At 36.0% G+C, this 13,882-nt stretch overlaps 1 protein-coding gene across 9 annotated transcripts in view; it reads right to left on the bottom strand.

Annotated features, from left to right (window-relative positions):
- MYCBP2 (MYC binding protein 2) overlaps positions 1-13,882 on the bottom strand; it is a 198,953-nt gene that overhangs the window by 155,120 nt on the left and 29,951 nt on the right. For all 9 annotated transcript variants that reach the window (XM_080363498.1, XM_080363499.1, XM_080363500.1 and 6 more), the window contains exons 3-7: positions 7,551-7,766; positions 3,092-3,245; positions 1,437-1,633; positions 995-1,237; positions 667-738 (exon numbers count right to left, since the gene is read on the bottom strand). In XM_080363498.1, coding sequence (XP_080219624.1) covers positions 667-738; positions 995-1,237; positions 1,437-1,633; positions 3,092-3,245; positions 7,551-7,766 — 882 coding nt within the window. The remainder of the gene's footprint in view (positions 1-666; positions 739-994; positions 1,238-1,436; positions 1,634-3,091; positions 3,246-7,550; positions 7,767-13,882) is intronic.

The raw sequence follows: 13,882 nt of genomic DNA, 5'->3' as shown, positions 1-13,882 counted from the left end.
GTTCATTTTTTGTTTGTTTGTTTGTTTTGAGAGAGAGCACTCAGCAATAATAACAGGATTCTCAAAAACACACTATTTTTATAACAGCAAAGGTATATGAAAAGGGGGTTGATATTCCAGAAACTGACTAATCCTAAGAAAACAACAAAACATCCAAATATAGTTCTCTCTGCAGTAGAAACATCAACAATTCTTTTTTACTTATGGTTTACACACTCTCAATCCTACCCCAACCAAACCAGTACTTCCTTATTTTATTGCAAGTGTTTCAAAATCAATTTATTTTCATAAATAGATATTTCAAGTGTTTTTTACACTATTTTGTTGCAACAGCACATTTTTACATCCACCAGCTTCATTAAGAAGCACACATCAATTGACTGTACAGTTCATAAATTTACATGTTAAACCATCATATTGAGAAAGTCTTACAGCGACAACACAAATCATTGACACTTTTCATTACTCCTTTTCATATGCCAGTATCATCACCTGTTCCTCATCTTACAGAATGTAAAAAAATTGTACCAAAAAATTGATTTTATAACTAAAGCCAAAGGAACAATACAGTATCTGTGTAAGCTTGCTCTAAGACAAGGCCTACTTAAACTAATCACAAGAGATGCTGTGTAAGGTGCACATTTTATATTTTATTAATTCACCTACCTGAGCATAGCCTAACCAAGACTTCTTTTCCTTTCTGTTTTTGATGCGGGATGTAGAATTATATATATGGCCCTGAAAAGCAAAAAGCTCCGATCATTTAACAAATACCAATTTCACACATAATCATTTACCATCTAAATAACATCTTCAGCCATATTGAGAAGATTGTGAGAAAATGCTGTAAAATTCTCACAGAAATCATCAGAAAAATTTAAACAAAGTGCAAAAAAGCTGATCATTAGCAAGCTACAAAAGATTCTCAGTTGAAACAGGACTTCGTAAAAGTTAAAATATTAACTGTCATTCATCAGACAAGAAATCACCTTACCCTCACTGTCCCACTATATCCAGAGCCGATTTTGTAAAGTCCATCTTTACATAAGAGATAGAGGAAAAAACCATCACTCTGAAGTAGGCACTGGTCATCTTCATCTACAGATATTTCTTTCAATGGCCATTTGTGCATCAAGGCTGCCTTCTTTATCCCATTACTGAACCAGTCCTGGATTTGGATTTTGCCCACCAGAACTGCCTGTACACTCCGCTGAAGAGAGTTTAAAATGGTTGGCACCTAAACAGTAACATAGTGAGTGAAAAACATGATTATTTTTTAAATGCTGTATTTTCCATTCTTTCCCCAAAAGAGACAAAAAAATACCTGCCCTTATGTCAAAAATAGTGAGGGAACTGAATTTGTACAATAGATCTCAGAACTCATGTACACATCATTTAGACAAATTCCCAGATACAGAGAAGTTCTAGTGCGAGACCTGAATAGTCTGACAAGCATGGCTGCCATTATTGGTGAGGATTGCAGAGACCGCTTGCAACGTTCTTCCCGTCTCTCCCCATGCAGCTACCAAACTGAAGAGGCAAGCGCAGGAAAGTGCTGTCAAGGACTGTCCAGTACTGTCATTCATTCCCGTGCTACGGACAGTTATTTCCAGAAGAAGCTGGAAGAGGGATTCTGCAGATAAAACACAGCAATTACATGGAAATGTCACAAAATCATAGCAAGTGATTTGCCAGTCTATGCAAAATTAAACTTACAAAAAAAAAAATTGACATATCTTTTTCAGCCAGTAAGTTTAGCCCTATTTCCAGACAGAAAAGCATCCCATTTAAACAGGCCTATCACATCCTTAACTTTTCATTCTTTTTCATCCAGAAAACATCAAGTCTTGATTATCACAATGGTCAGAGAACAAGAAAAACTAAGTAATTCTGTTACAGTGGAACACACTAATAAGAAATGGGCCAGGATTTACTTCACCTGCCTATTCAGTCTGCCTCATCACTAAGATGATGTGTAGGTCTTAATCAGCCTTGTCTAATCTTTGTGACTGTTACCCATGTCAAAGCACTTCTCACCAAAAAAAAAAAAAATCAAAGCTTGAAAATTATTTTGATCATATGCCCCTTTTCAAACACTGTTTACAGCTGAACACCAGTAGCAACCATGGTGTGAACAGAAATCCACCTCATTTTTTTTTTTATAGTATATACCGGGGTGTCAAACTCATTTCCACCAGGGCCACATCAGCCTCACTGTTGCCTTCAAAGGGCCAAATGTAATTTTAGGACTGTATAAATGTCACTACTGCTGATATATACAAAGAGCACTGAAGCACTAAATCACAAGAAAGCCACTTTTGTAGCTTTTTAATAACCTACACATCAATACAAAATAGAAGCTTTCTGTAGCTAATTACTATAATATTTGGAAATAGAATACTGTTAAGCCATAACATAGGAAAACATACATAGAAAGCCTTAAGATATATTTTAAGCAACAGATGCTGCAGTTTAGCCTTCCTTGCAGTTCTGTAAACCAGGAAAAACATGAATTAATGAAAGATAATTGTATTTTAAATTAAAGGATATAATCCATCATACACTCCAAGACAACAGGAGTTTTATTTTCAGTATCACTACAAGCAAAATGAGTTTTCAGGCAAACTTTTCGACGGCTGGAAGAAGTAAAAGCAAGAATTCTGACAATTCGTTTAGCAGCTTTATATAAATTATAACATTAAATATCTAAGCTGTAGATTACAAAAGCAGATCACAAGAGAATTTCACTTTTCCAATAAGAACAAGTATTTTATAGTTTCAGTGAGACACATTAATCACAATTTGAAAGGTGTACTATATTTCAGTGAAACTCTGCATTACACAGCAACACAATTACTTCTATATATATATAACCACACCTTTCCATGACAACATTCTTGTTCTACAAAAGACTAATGCTGAGAAAGTACTGATAACATACACCATACAGAGTTTACATTCCAGAATAAAGTCAGTCTGTTGAGAACAAGCATTTCACTAGCTCACAAATACCTGCTAGGAACCATTTTCTTCTGTCCAATACAATAACTGATGTATATTAATACAAATACAGTAACAGATGAGAGATTACCTAGGACTTCAGGAGGCTCCGACTGCAGGCCTTCTGGTTGCTGGCCCTGGAGCACATTAAGAAGGGCTTGTAGGCTCCTGAGGCACAAGGATGGATGGGAAAATCTTGTCTCCTTAATCAGTTCAAAGACTTCACATAATCCAACTTCAATGATCTAAAGAAGTACAGACATTTAAGAAAAACTGTTAATACAATACTTCTGGATCTTCATCAAAGGTATATGCCAGTGTTCATGGAACAAGACAGTTATTTGAGTAACAGAAACGTTATACAGAATATTAATTCAAAAAAGAATCAAAATCAAGAACCCACCTACACAATTGTACCATGAAATATTACACAGAAGTGATGTCATGATATGAAAGAGTATATTTAAGCAAAGTAATAGGTCCCTGAAACAAATCAAGAAACTTAAAAATTTTTGGACAGTGTAAGACAAACTATTGCTGAGCCCTTGTAATTTCTGTCAAGTTCACACTTTGACAGACCTCTTTCTCCTTGCTCATTAATGCAAACCAGCGAGCTAGAATTGGCTTGCAACATGACCTCTCAACTGGAGTAATGATGCATATGACAGCTGATACTGGCAGCACTAGTACTTTCCCCTCCAAAGTCTCCAAGATTGTACAAAAAAAAAATTAAATACTTGTTACTAAAATTGCATACATGCTCATTAGACATGCATTATGCCAACTAGTACAACAACTCTAAGAGTACTGTTACAGCCACTCCTAACTCTTAGCATTCCTGAATATTCTGATATGGTAATTATGCTTCTCTACACTGACTTTTCCTTTTGCATCCTTCTCAAACTCAGAACGTAATAATGATGAGGATGAAAGAAAAATTAATAGAGTTAACTCATTACAAATAGGTAATCATATCTTTAAAAACTTTACTATGTGTTTCTATCAGGAGCAGAGTCATAAAGTTTACTGTGTTTACTATAGATTCACCCCCTAGTAAAACCTAACAGAAAAGACTGAAATGTGAAAATAAATAGAATTGTTAATGGAAGTGCTCATGCTTAAAACAGATCTATTTTGACAGTCAGCTGTAAGTTCAACTGGATGCCTTGTAACTGTCTTTGCTGTCATTCAATTATTTTGATTCCTGTCTTTCAGAAGTTATTCTACTACCAGTTTGATTTTTCAAGGAAGCATAGATACATAAATCAAATCTTCAAAGTGCAACAGCAATTTTCCTGCAACTACACTTTTCATTTCATACCTTCAATGGAATGCGGGGGATCGCATTCATGGATTCTACAGGGGGAAAAACCCATCAACGAAATAACAGTACAGGTAAAGAAGCAACTGGAGAAAGCACAGAAACTAACACAGTGGAGAAAATAATTTGGTGAACTTCTGCTAAAGCAGAAATCAACAATGGATAGTTATGCTAGGATTTTTCTGAACAGGTTTTAGTTTAGGTGGTTTTTTTAGTATCTGAGATCAACAGACTGAGTAAGCTTCTTAAAACAGGTCTCTTCACCTTCATAAATCAGAGAATGGTTGGGGTTTGAAGGGACCTCTGGAGAACATCTAGTCCAACCCACCTGCTAAAGCAGGTTCACCTAGAGCAGATCACACAAGAAATATATATATATTTTAAGCCTTACTGTATATGTATGCATATTATATATACACACACATATATATAGAATCATAGAAGATTTTTGGTTGGAAAAACCCTTTAAGATCTTCAAGTCCAACTGTTAACCTAGCAATGCCAAGTCCACCACTAAACCACATCCCTAAGAACTTCATCTAAATGCCTTTCAAACACCTCCAGGGATGGTGACTCCACCACTTGCCTGGGCAGCCTGTTCAATGTCTGACAACCCTTTCCATTGGAAATTTTTTCCTAATAGACATTCTAAGGCTCCCCTGGCTCAACTCAAGGCCATTTCCTCTTGTCCTATTATTTGTTACTTGGCAGAAGAGACCCACACCCTCCATGCTACAACCTCCTTTCAGGTAGTTGTAGATGGTAATAAGGTCTCCCTTCAGCCTCCTTTTCTCCAGGCTAAACAGTCCCAGTTCCCTCAACTGCTCCCCATCACACTTCTGCTCCAGACCCTTCACCAGATGTTGCCCTTCTCTGAACTCTCTCCAGCACCTTAATGTATTTCTTGTAGTGAGGGGCCCAAAACTGAACACAGGATTCGAGGTGCAGCCTCACCAGTGCTGAGTACAGGGGGATAATCACTTCCCTGGACCTGCTGCTCTCACTGTTTCTGATACAAGCCAGGATGCTGTTGGCCTTTTTGGCCACCTGGGCACACCGCTGACTCACATTCAGCCAGCTGTCAATATAAAAGCGTGTATCTTCTCTGTCTCTCAGCTGCTCCAGACCGTGCACTGAAGAACAGAATAAGCAAACAGTTCTTTTCAAGACATTTTAGGCTTGTAGCTGCTTTCTGAAGGGTCTCTTAGCCAATACAAGCCATGCTGTAGCCTCAGTCTCTGTCCCACAGCAAGTTACTAAACTGTCTAGAGGCAATCAAAATACAAACTTCATTGTGCTAGTATCTGAACATGAGGAAGTTCTGTCTCTGTGTCTCTTTTACCAATTGCTAAAAACAATTGTTCTCAATATTAATATAGAAATTGTACAGGACAACTTTTATTTCTGAAATGTGTTCTAAATAAAAGCTCTAACAAACCTGACTTAAGTTTTTTGAATGAGAATACTTCAATATGACATCTAAATTGCAGAAAAATTATAATGTTTTCAACTTATTCTCAACTATATCAAGTATTTTCACAAACAAGAAAAAACATATCAAGGACTAATTTCACCAGTTTAACTCTGCAGAACCTGGAAAAGCACAAATCCTGGTTACAACTTTTTCTGGATCTGACTTTCACCTCACTGTCAAACTCAAAAGACAACAGTATTTTTTTTTAATAAGCTAATGACTACTTTCAGAAACTGGTCTAATGAATATTATAAGCCTTAGAAACTTCAATAACTTCATATTTAACAAACTAAGCCCAACCCAACATAACTCATCATACATATGAACCAGATCACCATATAAACAAAGCATGAGACAGACACAGATATTCAGGACACAAAGACTTTTACATAGTTGTTGCTAAAATTTTTACTACCTGTAAGACAGCTCCAAATGAATGCCTTTCTCAATGTATGGATGCAAGTACAATTAATAATAAAACGTTTCTTACCTTAGTGGGACTTAAGAAATCCAATATTAGCTAGATAGTTATTAAAAATACTGAGGTTGCACCAAGCATCTAAGCCATTGTTGATTCAGTAAAAAAAAAAAATCTTGAACTCTGATATTTTCTAGATTGTTTGCTAAAAATGGATAGTTTGAAAACATACTGATTTTCATTTATTTTATATTTGCTGTATTAAATTTAACAGAAAAGCTCACCCATTTTCTAAATTGAGAAAGGAAAAGTGAAGTTTCCTATCTAGGGTTTCCATACAATTTTTTCTAAGCCATCATATTTTTAAAACTGCACCATTTTCCAAGTCTCTTTTTGATAACCTCTCCAATGCCTTTAACAATATCAATGTTTTAGTTTCCACATGCAACTGTTCTGTCCATAACACCAGTAAATCTCATCCTTTTCTGAGTCTCTTTTAATTTCAAAAGATCTTTAAAGCACCATTCTATTCTTTGTACATACTAATAGCTACAGTTCCTTTTATTTAAAATTTCAAATTAACCACCTAACAGGCACTTGCTGATTCATTTAATATAATCCACAAGGAGTCAGATGCAGGTCATGAACAATGCTAATTTTATTTCTACTGACTGCACTTTATTTTGCAACTATCCACGATGAAACTTCAGTTACCAAGTTGCAGTTACTGGACTTGGTTATGTTCCTCTGCAATCCTCCACTGTTATTTTCAGAGTGTCAACTTTGCCCTTCAGATAATGCTATCTAAATGCAATCACTTGTAAAATTCTAATTTTCTAAGCAACTAGAACATTCTACATAATCACTGCTGCAACAACCTTTTAAATTCAGTATTTGTACTGTTTTTAGACCAAATATAAACAAGCTACTCTGAATATGCTTTTTAGACTCAATAACAAAAGGAAGGAGAATTCGTACCATTAATAAGCTAGCGATGAACAAAACTGAACGCACCACAGTTACACAGTGCAAAACAAGTGAATCAGCAAATTAAAATTATTAAGAGGCTGTAGGTTATTTTCAAGTACCAGTACTTATAAAGGAGTGCAAGCTGAATGTTTACCTGATATTTGATTGACTTCAAAATTCATCATTGGGTAGGTTCACAGACCTTCTTAATTCATCAAATCAGATGATTCTGGACTAAATGAACTACAGATAAAACTGTAGCTATTTTCTGAGCAACTGACTTAAAATGCTGTTCTTTATCCCCAGAAAGAACAAACCAAATTCAGATCACATATGTGAAACATTTTAAACAGTATCCAGTTACTTGCCTTTGGAAGTTTAATAGGTGGCTCTTTGGATTCCTCTTCTTCATCACTGTCCGAATCCCCACTCTGTACACTGTTCTTTGAAGCCAAAGATACAGATGCTTCCTTTTTCTGCCACTCCAACACACAGTGGCGGACATTGCAGTAAACATTAAAAGCTGAAGGGTTGCTATGTAATCTGATATCTGGTATGGTTATTGTACTCTCTAGGTTTTCAGTCTGAAAAACAAGATTAGTTTTAATGTTATCAGAAGTTTCAAGCTTTGCTAAATACAACTCAATTCAATAGCCTCAATAATTTTGGCCAACCAAATGATTCTCCAATTGGAGACTGAACTTTCTTGTTGAAGTACTTATTATATTTCAGGCAGTTAAGAAAGGAAGAAGAGGAAGAAATTTTGATATATTCCATCTGTCTTTAATCTCTACCTCTCACAACTTGATGAGGACACTGGGATGGAAAATGAAAGCAGCTCAGGCTACAGAATGGTACAAACCTGTGCCACAGTCAGAAGACTAGCAGAATTCAGGATTTATCTTCTTAACAAGGGTCAATTGTGGGGGTTTTTTATATTATTATTATTGAGATTTTAAATGCACTGTTAATTATTCTAGCCGTTAATTTAAATCTATTGGTAAATAATAAAAATTTAAGCTGTTTGCTAAATGTATATTAGAAATTAAAAATACCATTAGTTGTTTTTTCATTAAATGAAAACAGATGGCAAGTTCAAAAAACTCTCCCAGCAGGATGCTGTGGATAATAATTAAAACACCACACACAACAACAACAAAAACCACACTTTCTATCGAGACCTACGAAATAACAGGACACCATCCTGTTTTCAGAAGCCCTGAGCCACAACGTCAGAGTTGAGAGTTGTTCTGAGAAGCAAGCACTACCCAAGCCCTTACCCCAGTGCTATCCTGCCCCACCCTTTCCTTGGCATCTGCTGCTACTGCTATATTAGTGTCAGCCACTGCTGTGACACAGAAGAACCTTCAGGAGGCTGTTATTAGACTTGAAAAAATATTAAGCAAAACAATTTTTGGAAAAACACATTTTCAATTCTGCCCCATACTCTCCTCCCTTTCTGCAACAGTAAGATGGGACAGGAGGAATGACTGAGTTAAAAACAACTCAAAAAAACAAACAAACAACCCCCCAACAGAAATAAACCCCACCCCACCAACCAAAAAACAAACAAACCAACAACAAAAAAACCCACCACACACAAAAAACATCACAACCCAGGCAAGGTTATACAATTCCCTATAATACCTCGGTGTAGACAGAGGGCACAGAGGCTACATAAGCAGAGAAGGCCCAGGTAGGTGAACAGCAAATGACAAATTTGCTTGAACATGCAAGGCAAAATTTGGAGACTCAGACTGAGTCAGGGACATGAACAACTTCAAAGTTATTTTGGTTTGCATCTTCTATTCCTGTGGGGCAGTGATGGGGGAGGTTTTTGGTCTTTTTATTTATTTTTTTTTTCCTTTTTATTTAAGGGAGAGAGATATTGTGAATGGAACAGATCAGAGTGGAAATACTCATATGTATGAGAGCAGTGATGGGAAAGAGGGCTTTAAACTAGCAGAAAAGAGGGGGAAAGTAATTTGAGAATCAGTGAACTGGATAATCTTTTAATGGGGTGATCTATTTTTCTACAATATGTTAGCCACAACTTTGTATATCAAAACATAGCAATGGTTCACAACTTATTTTTAGCTGCACTTATCTTTTTATTATTATCAGAAATAACATGGGCTAAGTTAGACCATTTAACACCATATGTTACAAAACTTAAAAAATTCAAAGTAACTTCAAAATATCTAATAATTTCCACATCTCTTAATTTTAACTATAGTATCATTCTAACTGTACTGATACATATTTGCGTATCCCTCCTTTCCATTATTACTACAAAATTATTGCAAGCTAAGACATTAAGAAGGAATGGTTTATTCTGTAGCCTATTTTATCCATCACAGAAAGTGTGTTAATTTTTCTAACCCAGTTTCGTTGTTTCTTTTTCCTTTTTTTTTGTTAGCACAATAGAACTTCTGCCATTAGGGATTGAAAGACAACATAAGTTTATAAGTTTAGTTCTTGTTCAACACAAATATCTTCAAAAGAACAGAGCTGCTGTTAAAAACCCACAATGTTAACCAGTGCAAGAACCCAAGATACAACTTCATATATTATTCCAGTATCAAATTGCATCAAGATAGATTTGGACTCATATCAGTGATAATGAACTACTACATACTTCAAAATGTATTTGGCACCAGAAAACTAAACGGTTATAACATGTGACTCATCTGTATGTCAAATACCCACACACATACACCAAGAGTTTTTGCAGCTGCTGTTAAGGCAAACACACAATATCAGTTTCCAGATTCAAAGGCAACTCAGTTGAACAGCACACATTTAAAGAATTTAGTAAGTTTACTATGAGTTTCCTAGTTTACTGACAGTTAACAGGAGGAGAAAAATATATGGATTGTCTGAAATGTCACTATGTGAAGTTCAGTTATGGAATCATGTATTGTAATTGTAACTTCTGTGAAGAGCTTCCATTCCAGTTCTCTCTTGTCAGAAGTTCAGCTTAGTCTTTGTTCCAGTATATTCTAAGTTCTGCAGCTCACGTAGCCTCTTTTGAAAGAGGTTGGCCAAATTGTTTAATCAGCACAGAAAATTTTAGACATTACAGTGTTAGGTAAAATATAAATGTATGCTTTCTTGTCTATTAATAATAAGCTGACTGATTTTCAGAAATAAACTTCTTCCTCATTCTCAATAATTTAAAACTATTAAAGAGTCCCTAACCTAATCCTTTATCTTTTAAACAGTAAGTACTTTAACCATTCTGTCTTTCTGTGTTTAGTTTGTGCACTGTTGTAGACGATTGAGACACTAAAGTTATATACAATAATCTCCTAACCAGACTTCAGTACAGCACAACATTCTCCAGAATCTCTGCTCTACCTGAACAGTATAGCACTAGAATCTATAATACAGCTCAGAACTAGAGTTGAATTCCTAGCTGTGATGTTAACCCACTATTTAAATTTCTTAGTTCGTACCTTCACTTTCCCTTCACAATACCTTGTCTCTGAGAACTGTAAATTCTTTGGAACTAAAAGTATCTTATACTCCATTCTTTTATACACTTTACAAATATAGTAGCAATCCAAATAAAGTTCCTTGAGAATAATTTTGAAATTCACTACCTGGTTTTGTCAGTTTAAAACCACTGGCCTTATGACTACTAAATGAATCTATTTATGACTAATCAGTTGTTGGGTTGTAAAAATAGGTCAAAACTTAAGGATAATTATGACTTTCATTGTTTACTGTCTTCCTGTTGAGGGAAAAAAAAAACCCTCAATTGAATTAACATTAAATGTATAAGTATACAAATACTTAGCATGTCTCAAGGCAAAATAAAGGTCCTGAATGACAAGACACCTTTCTGGTGGGAGAGGAGGAACAGGAGAGGAAAACCTTCTGCCCCTCTAATGCAAATGGCTCATTCAGTGAGTAGGTTGTTTGTTGTTTTTTTTTTCCCTCCTTCTTTCTTGTCTTCAACAGGGGTAGTGGAAAGTATTCAAACCAGATATCAGAAGCGTTTTCCATATGAGGCAAGTTTTTACCTTTCCCAATTACAACAGATTCCTAACTTCACTGAGGTCAGATGCACTGATCAAGTTTGGAAACTGGGACTTAAGTTCATTCCAACAGCAACTGGAAGTTTCCTTTCCTGCAACTAATGACAGCCGTGGCACTGGGTCACTCTTCTACACAGCCACACAAAACTTCCAATAGTTTGAGATTCATGCTACCACCTGCACAATCTTGTTACTGGCTCAAGGATTTTGAGGTAAACCAGATCCCTATGAAAATCTAGCCACTAACTGTGCCTACAGAACGTCACTTAGTAACTCTTACATCAAACTAATAAAGTCTATTTTAAGGCACAATAATTCTCTTAATGATACTGCATTTCATGTTGACACAAAATACTGCACTGCCAAGGAAAACAGTGAAACATTAAGTCAAAATGTTAATCAACTTCTCAGAACTCAGTGAAGCAACTTATTAATTTTGCACAGATTTAGGATTATTAATAAGGCAATAAGACTGCTCTTGTGCTATGGGACACATTATTTCAAGAAAAAACCCTGAGAATCTTTAAAGGCAATAAAGCTAATTAAATCCCTCACAAAAGAAGAACAACAATTCCATTCTGAACTACTGAGTAATGAAATCTAAATGCAAGTCTGAGAAATTGCAATGCCAATGTAAGAATCATTAACATAATTTTAACATAAGGTAAAATTTTATTTCATGTGTGTTTTTTCTAAAAGATAAGATACTATCTTATGAGAGAGAATGAAGTGCAGATGCCCATACCCTGATGCGTGACTTGCCCTTGTCCCTGCTTTCTGGAAGGAGGCATTATGTATGAGAGGTTAAATGGCAGAGGTTCGGTCCATAAAAGAGAGCAAACAGACTCACAAGTGCTCTTATCAGTCAGCTTTTTGTAATGTTCCAGTACACGCAAGGAAAGAAGTGGGAAAAACAAAACCCTCTGGTCTCCTTTATACTTGTCTCACACTTAAGCTTTTTTCCATCTGTTTTCCCAAAAGATTAAATCCATACATAGCTTATTTTCTGACCAATTTACTTCCTTCCTCTTGAACCAGATGACGCTAGTAATGGTTTGTTCTCAGATGTGATGGAACTAGACTATAACTTAGTAAAGTTAATCTGTTGTTAAATACAGGTAATGCTGTAATAACCATCTTATCTAACCCATGCATAACATGGAGCACAGAACCTCACCAAATTCTTCTTTGAAGAGTTCAAATATCTCTTAGAAAGGGATGCCCTCTTGAGCTTGAAACACCAAATAATACAAAAGCCATTGAAAACACTGACAAATTATTTGAGAAGCTACGTGTGGTTTTGATGAGACAAATATTTATTCCAGCTGATTCACCTTACACATCTAATCAATGGCTTACAATAAATTTGTCTACTGCATGAAACAACCTTTCCCTCCATTTGTAAAAAGCTCAAAAAGTAATAATTTAAAGCTTCTGGATAAACTCAACAGTTGGATGCCGATCACTGGAAACACATTCTCTGGTGGACTCAAATTTTTCAGTATTCTTCAAATAACTTTATGAGAACAGAAGATGGTGAATGATGGTTTTCCACCCAGCCTCTCAGCTAAGTGTGCTAAGCAACACTCTTGTGAGTTAACAGTAAAGTGGGAAAACTCCAGGGGGCTAAAAGGGGGGAGGGAAGCAGCAATATTCATAGGGTTAAGTTAAACTGTCTACAATTCTCTAGTGGTAATTGTTGTCAAAAATAAAAGGGAGGGGATGGGGCAGGAGCAGGAATCCAAGGTGCTAGAAAATGCAGCGTATCAATAACAAATTTTTAGGTTCCATCAGTTTATTCTTAATTTAAGGCACTTCCTGCCTCTACCAAGCATATTAAGAGAAAGCTCCCATCTCTGTTCAGACTAAAAGACCCTAGTTGTTAAAAAAAAAAATGATGGACATAAGCCCAGAATGTCCAGTAGTGATGGGCTTTTCAATCTGCCCCATTATAAAACATCAAATGGAAACTCACATTTTTCCTGACAATAAACACAACCTGTTTTCAGACACTCCAGTGCAAAGATGATCATTGTGTTTATCCTGCACTACTAAGCACAGGGATGCATTGAAAAATCATATGGCAAGGGAAAAAAAAAATAAACAACCGAAAAAGGCAGCACTGCAACAACAACAAAAAACCCACTCCACTTTGTTGGTAAACAAAGTTCGATAACCTGAAGATATGAAGATGATTTTATCTTTCGTTTTTCAGCTGCATTTGCACCAAACACCAATGATCAGCTAGCCAGCCCTGGTCTGCCTCAAAGACTGTCTAGGATAGAGGCATCAGTAAAAGGCAGGCAAAAACACATTATGTCTTTCAAAGGCAGATAAATGTCACTTAACGCTTCAAGTAGAACTTATTTTAAATTCAAGAAAAATCTTGAAAACAAGTCTGCATAGGCATGAGATGCAGAGATGATCAGTTAGTGACAAATCTACAACTACTGACAAGACCCAGCCTTTAATATGCTCACGTTGCCTTTGGCCATTCAGAAGGGATCCTGCCAATCCATTTATCCAAAGCAACTAAATCCAAAGCAGCACATTTGACTGTCAACCCTGTGAAGAACAGCAGGTCTGGAATTAGCTTCCTACCTGGCAATTCAACTAGGGCACCACTATCTGGAAAGATAAGGTTTTTCTTATATAGT

Source organism: Nesoenas mayeri (genome assembly GCF_963082525.1).
Source record: "Nesoenas mayeri genome assembly, chromosome: 1".
Taxonomy (NCBI): domain Eukaryota; kingdom Metazoa; phylum Chordata; class Aves; order Columbiformes; family Columbidae; genus Nesoenas; species Nesoenas mayeri.
Note: the sequence above shows the minus strand (reverse complement) of the source record. Positions and strands in the feature narration are given on the sequence as shown.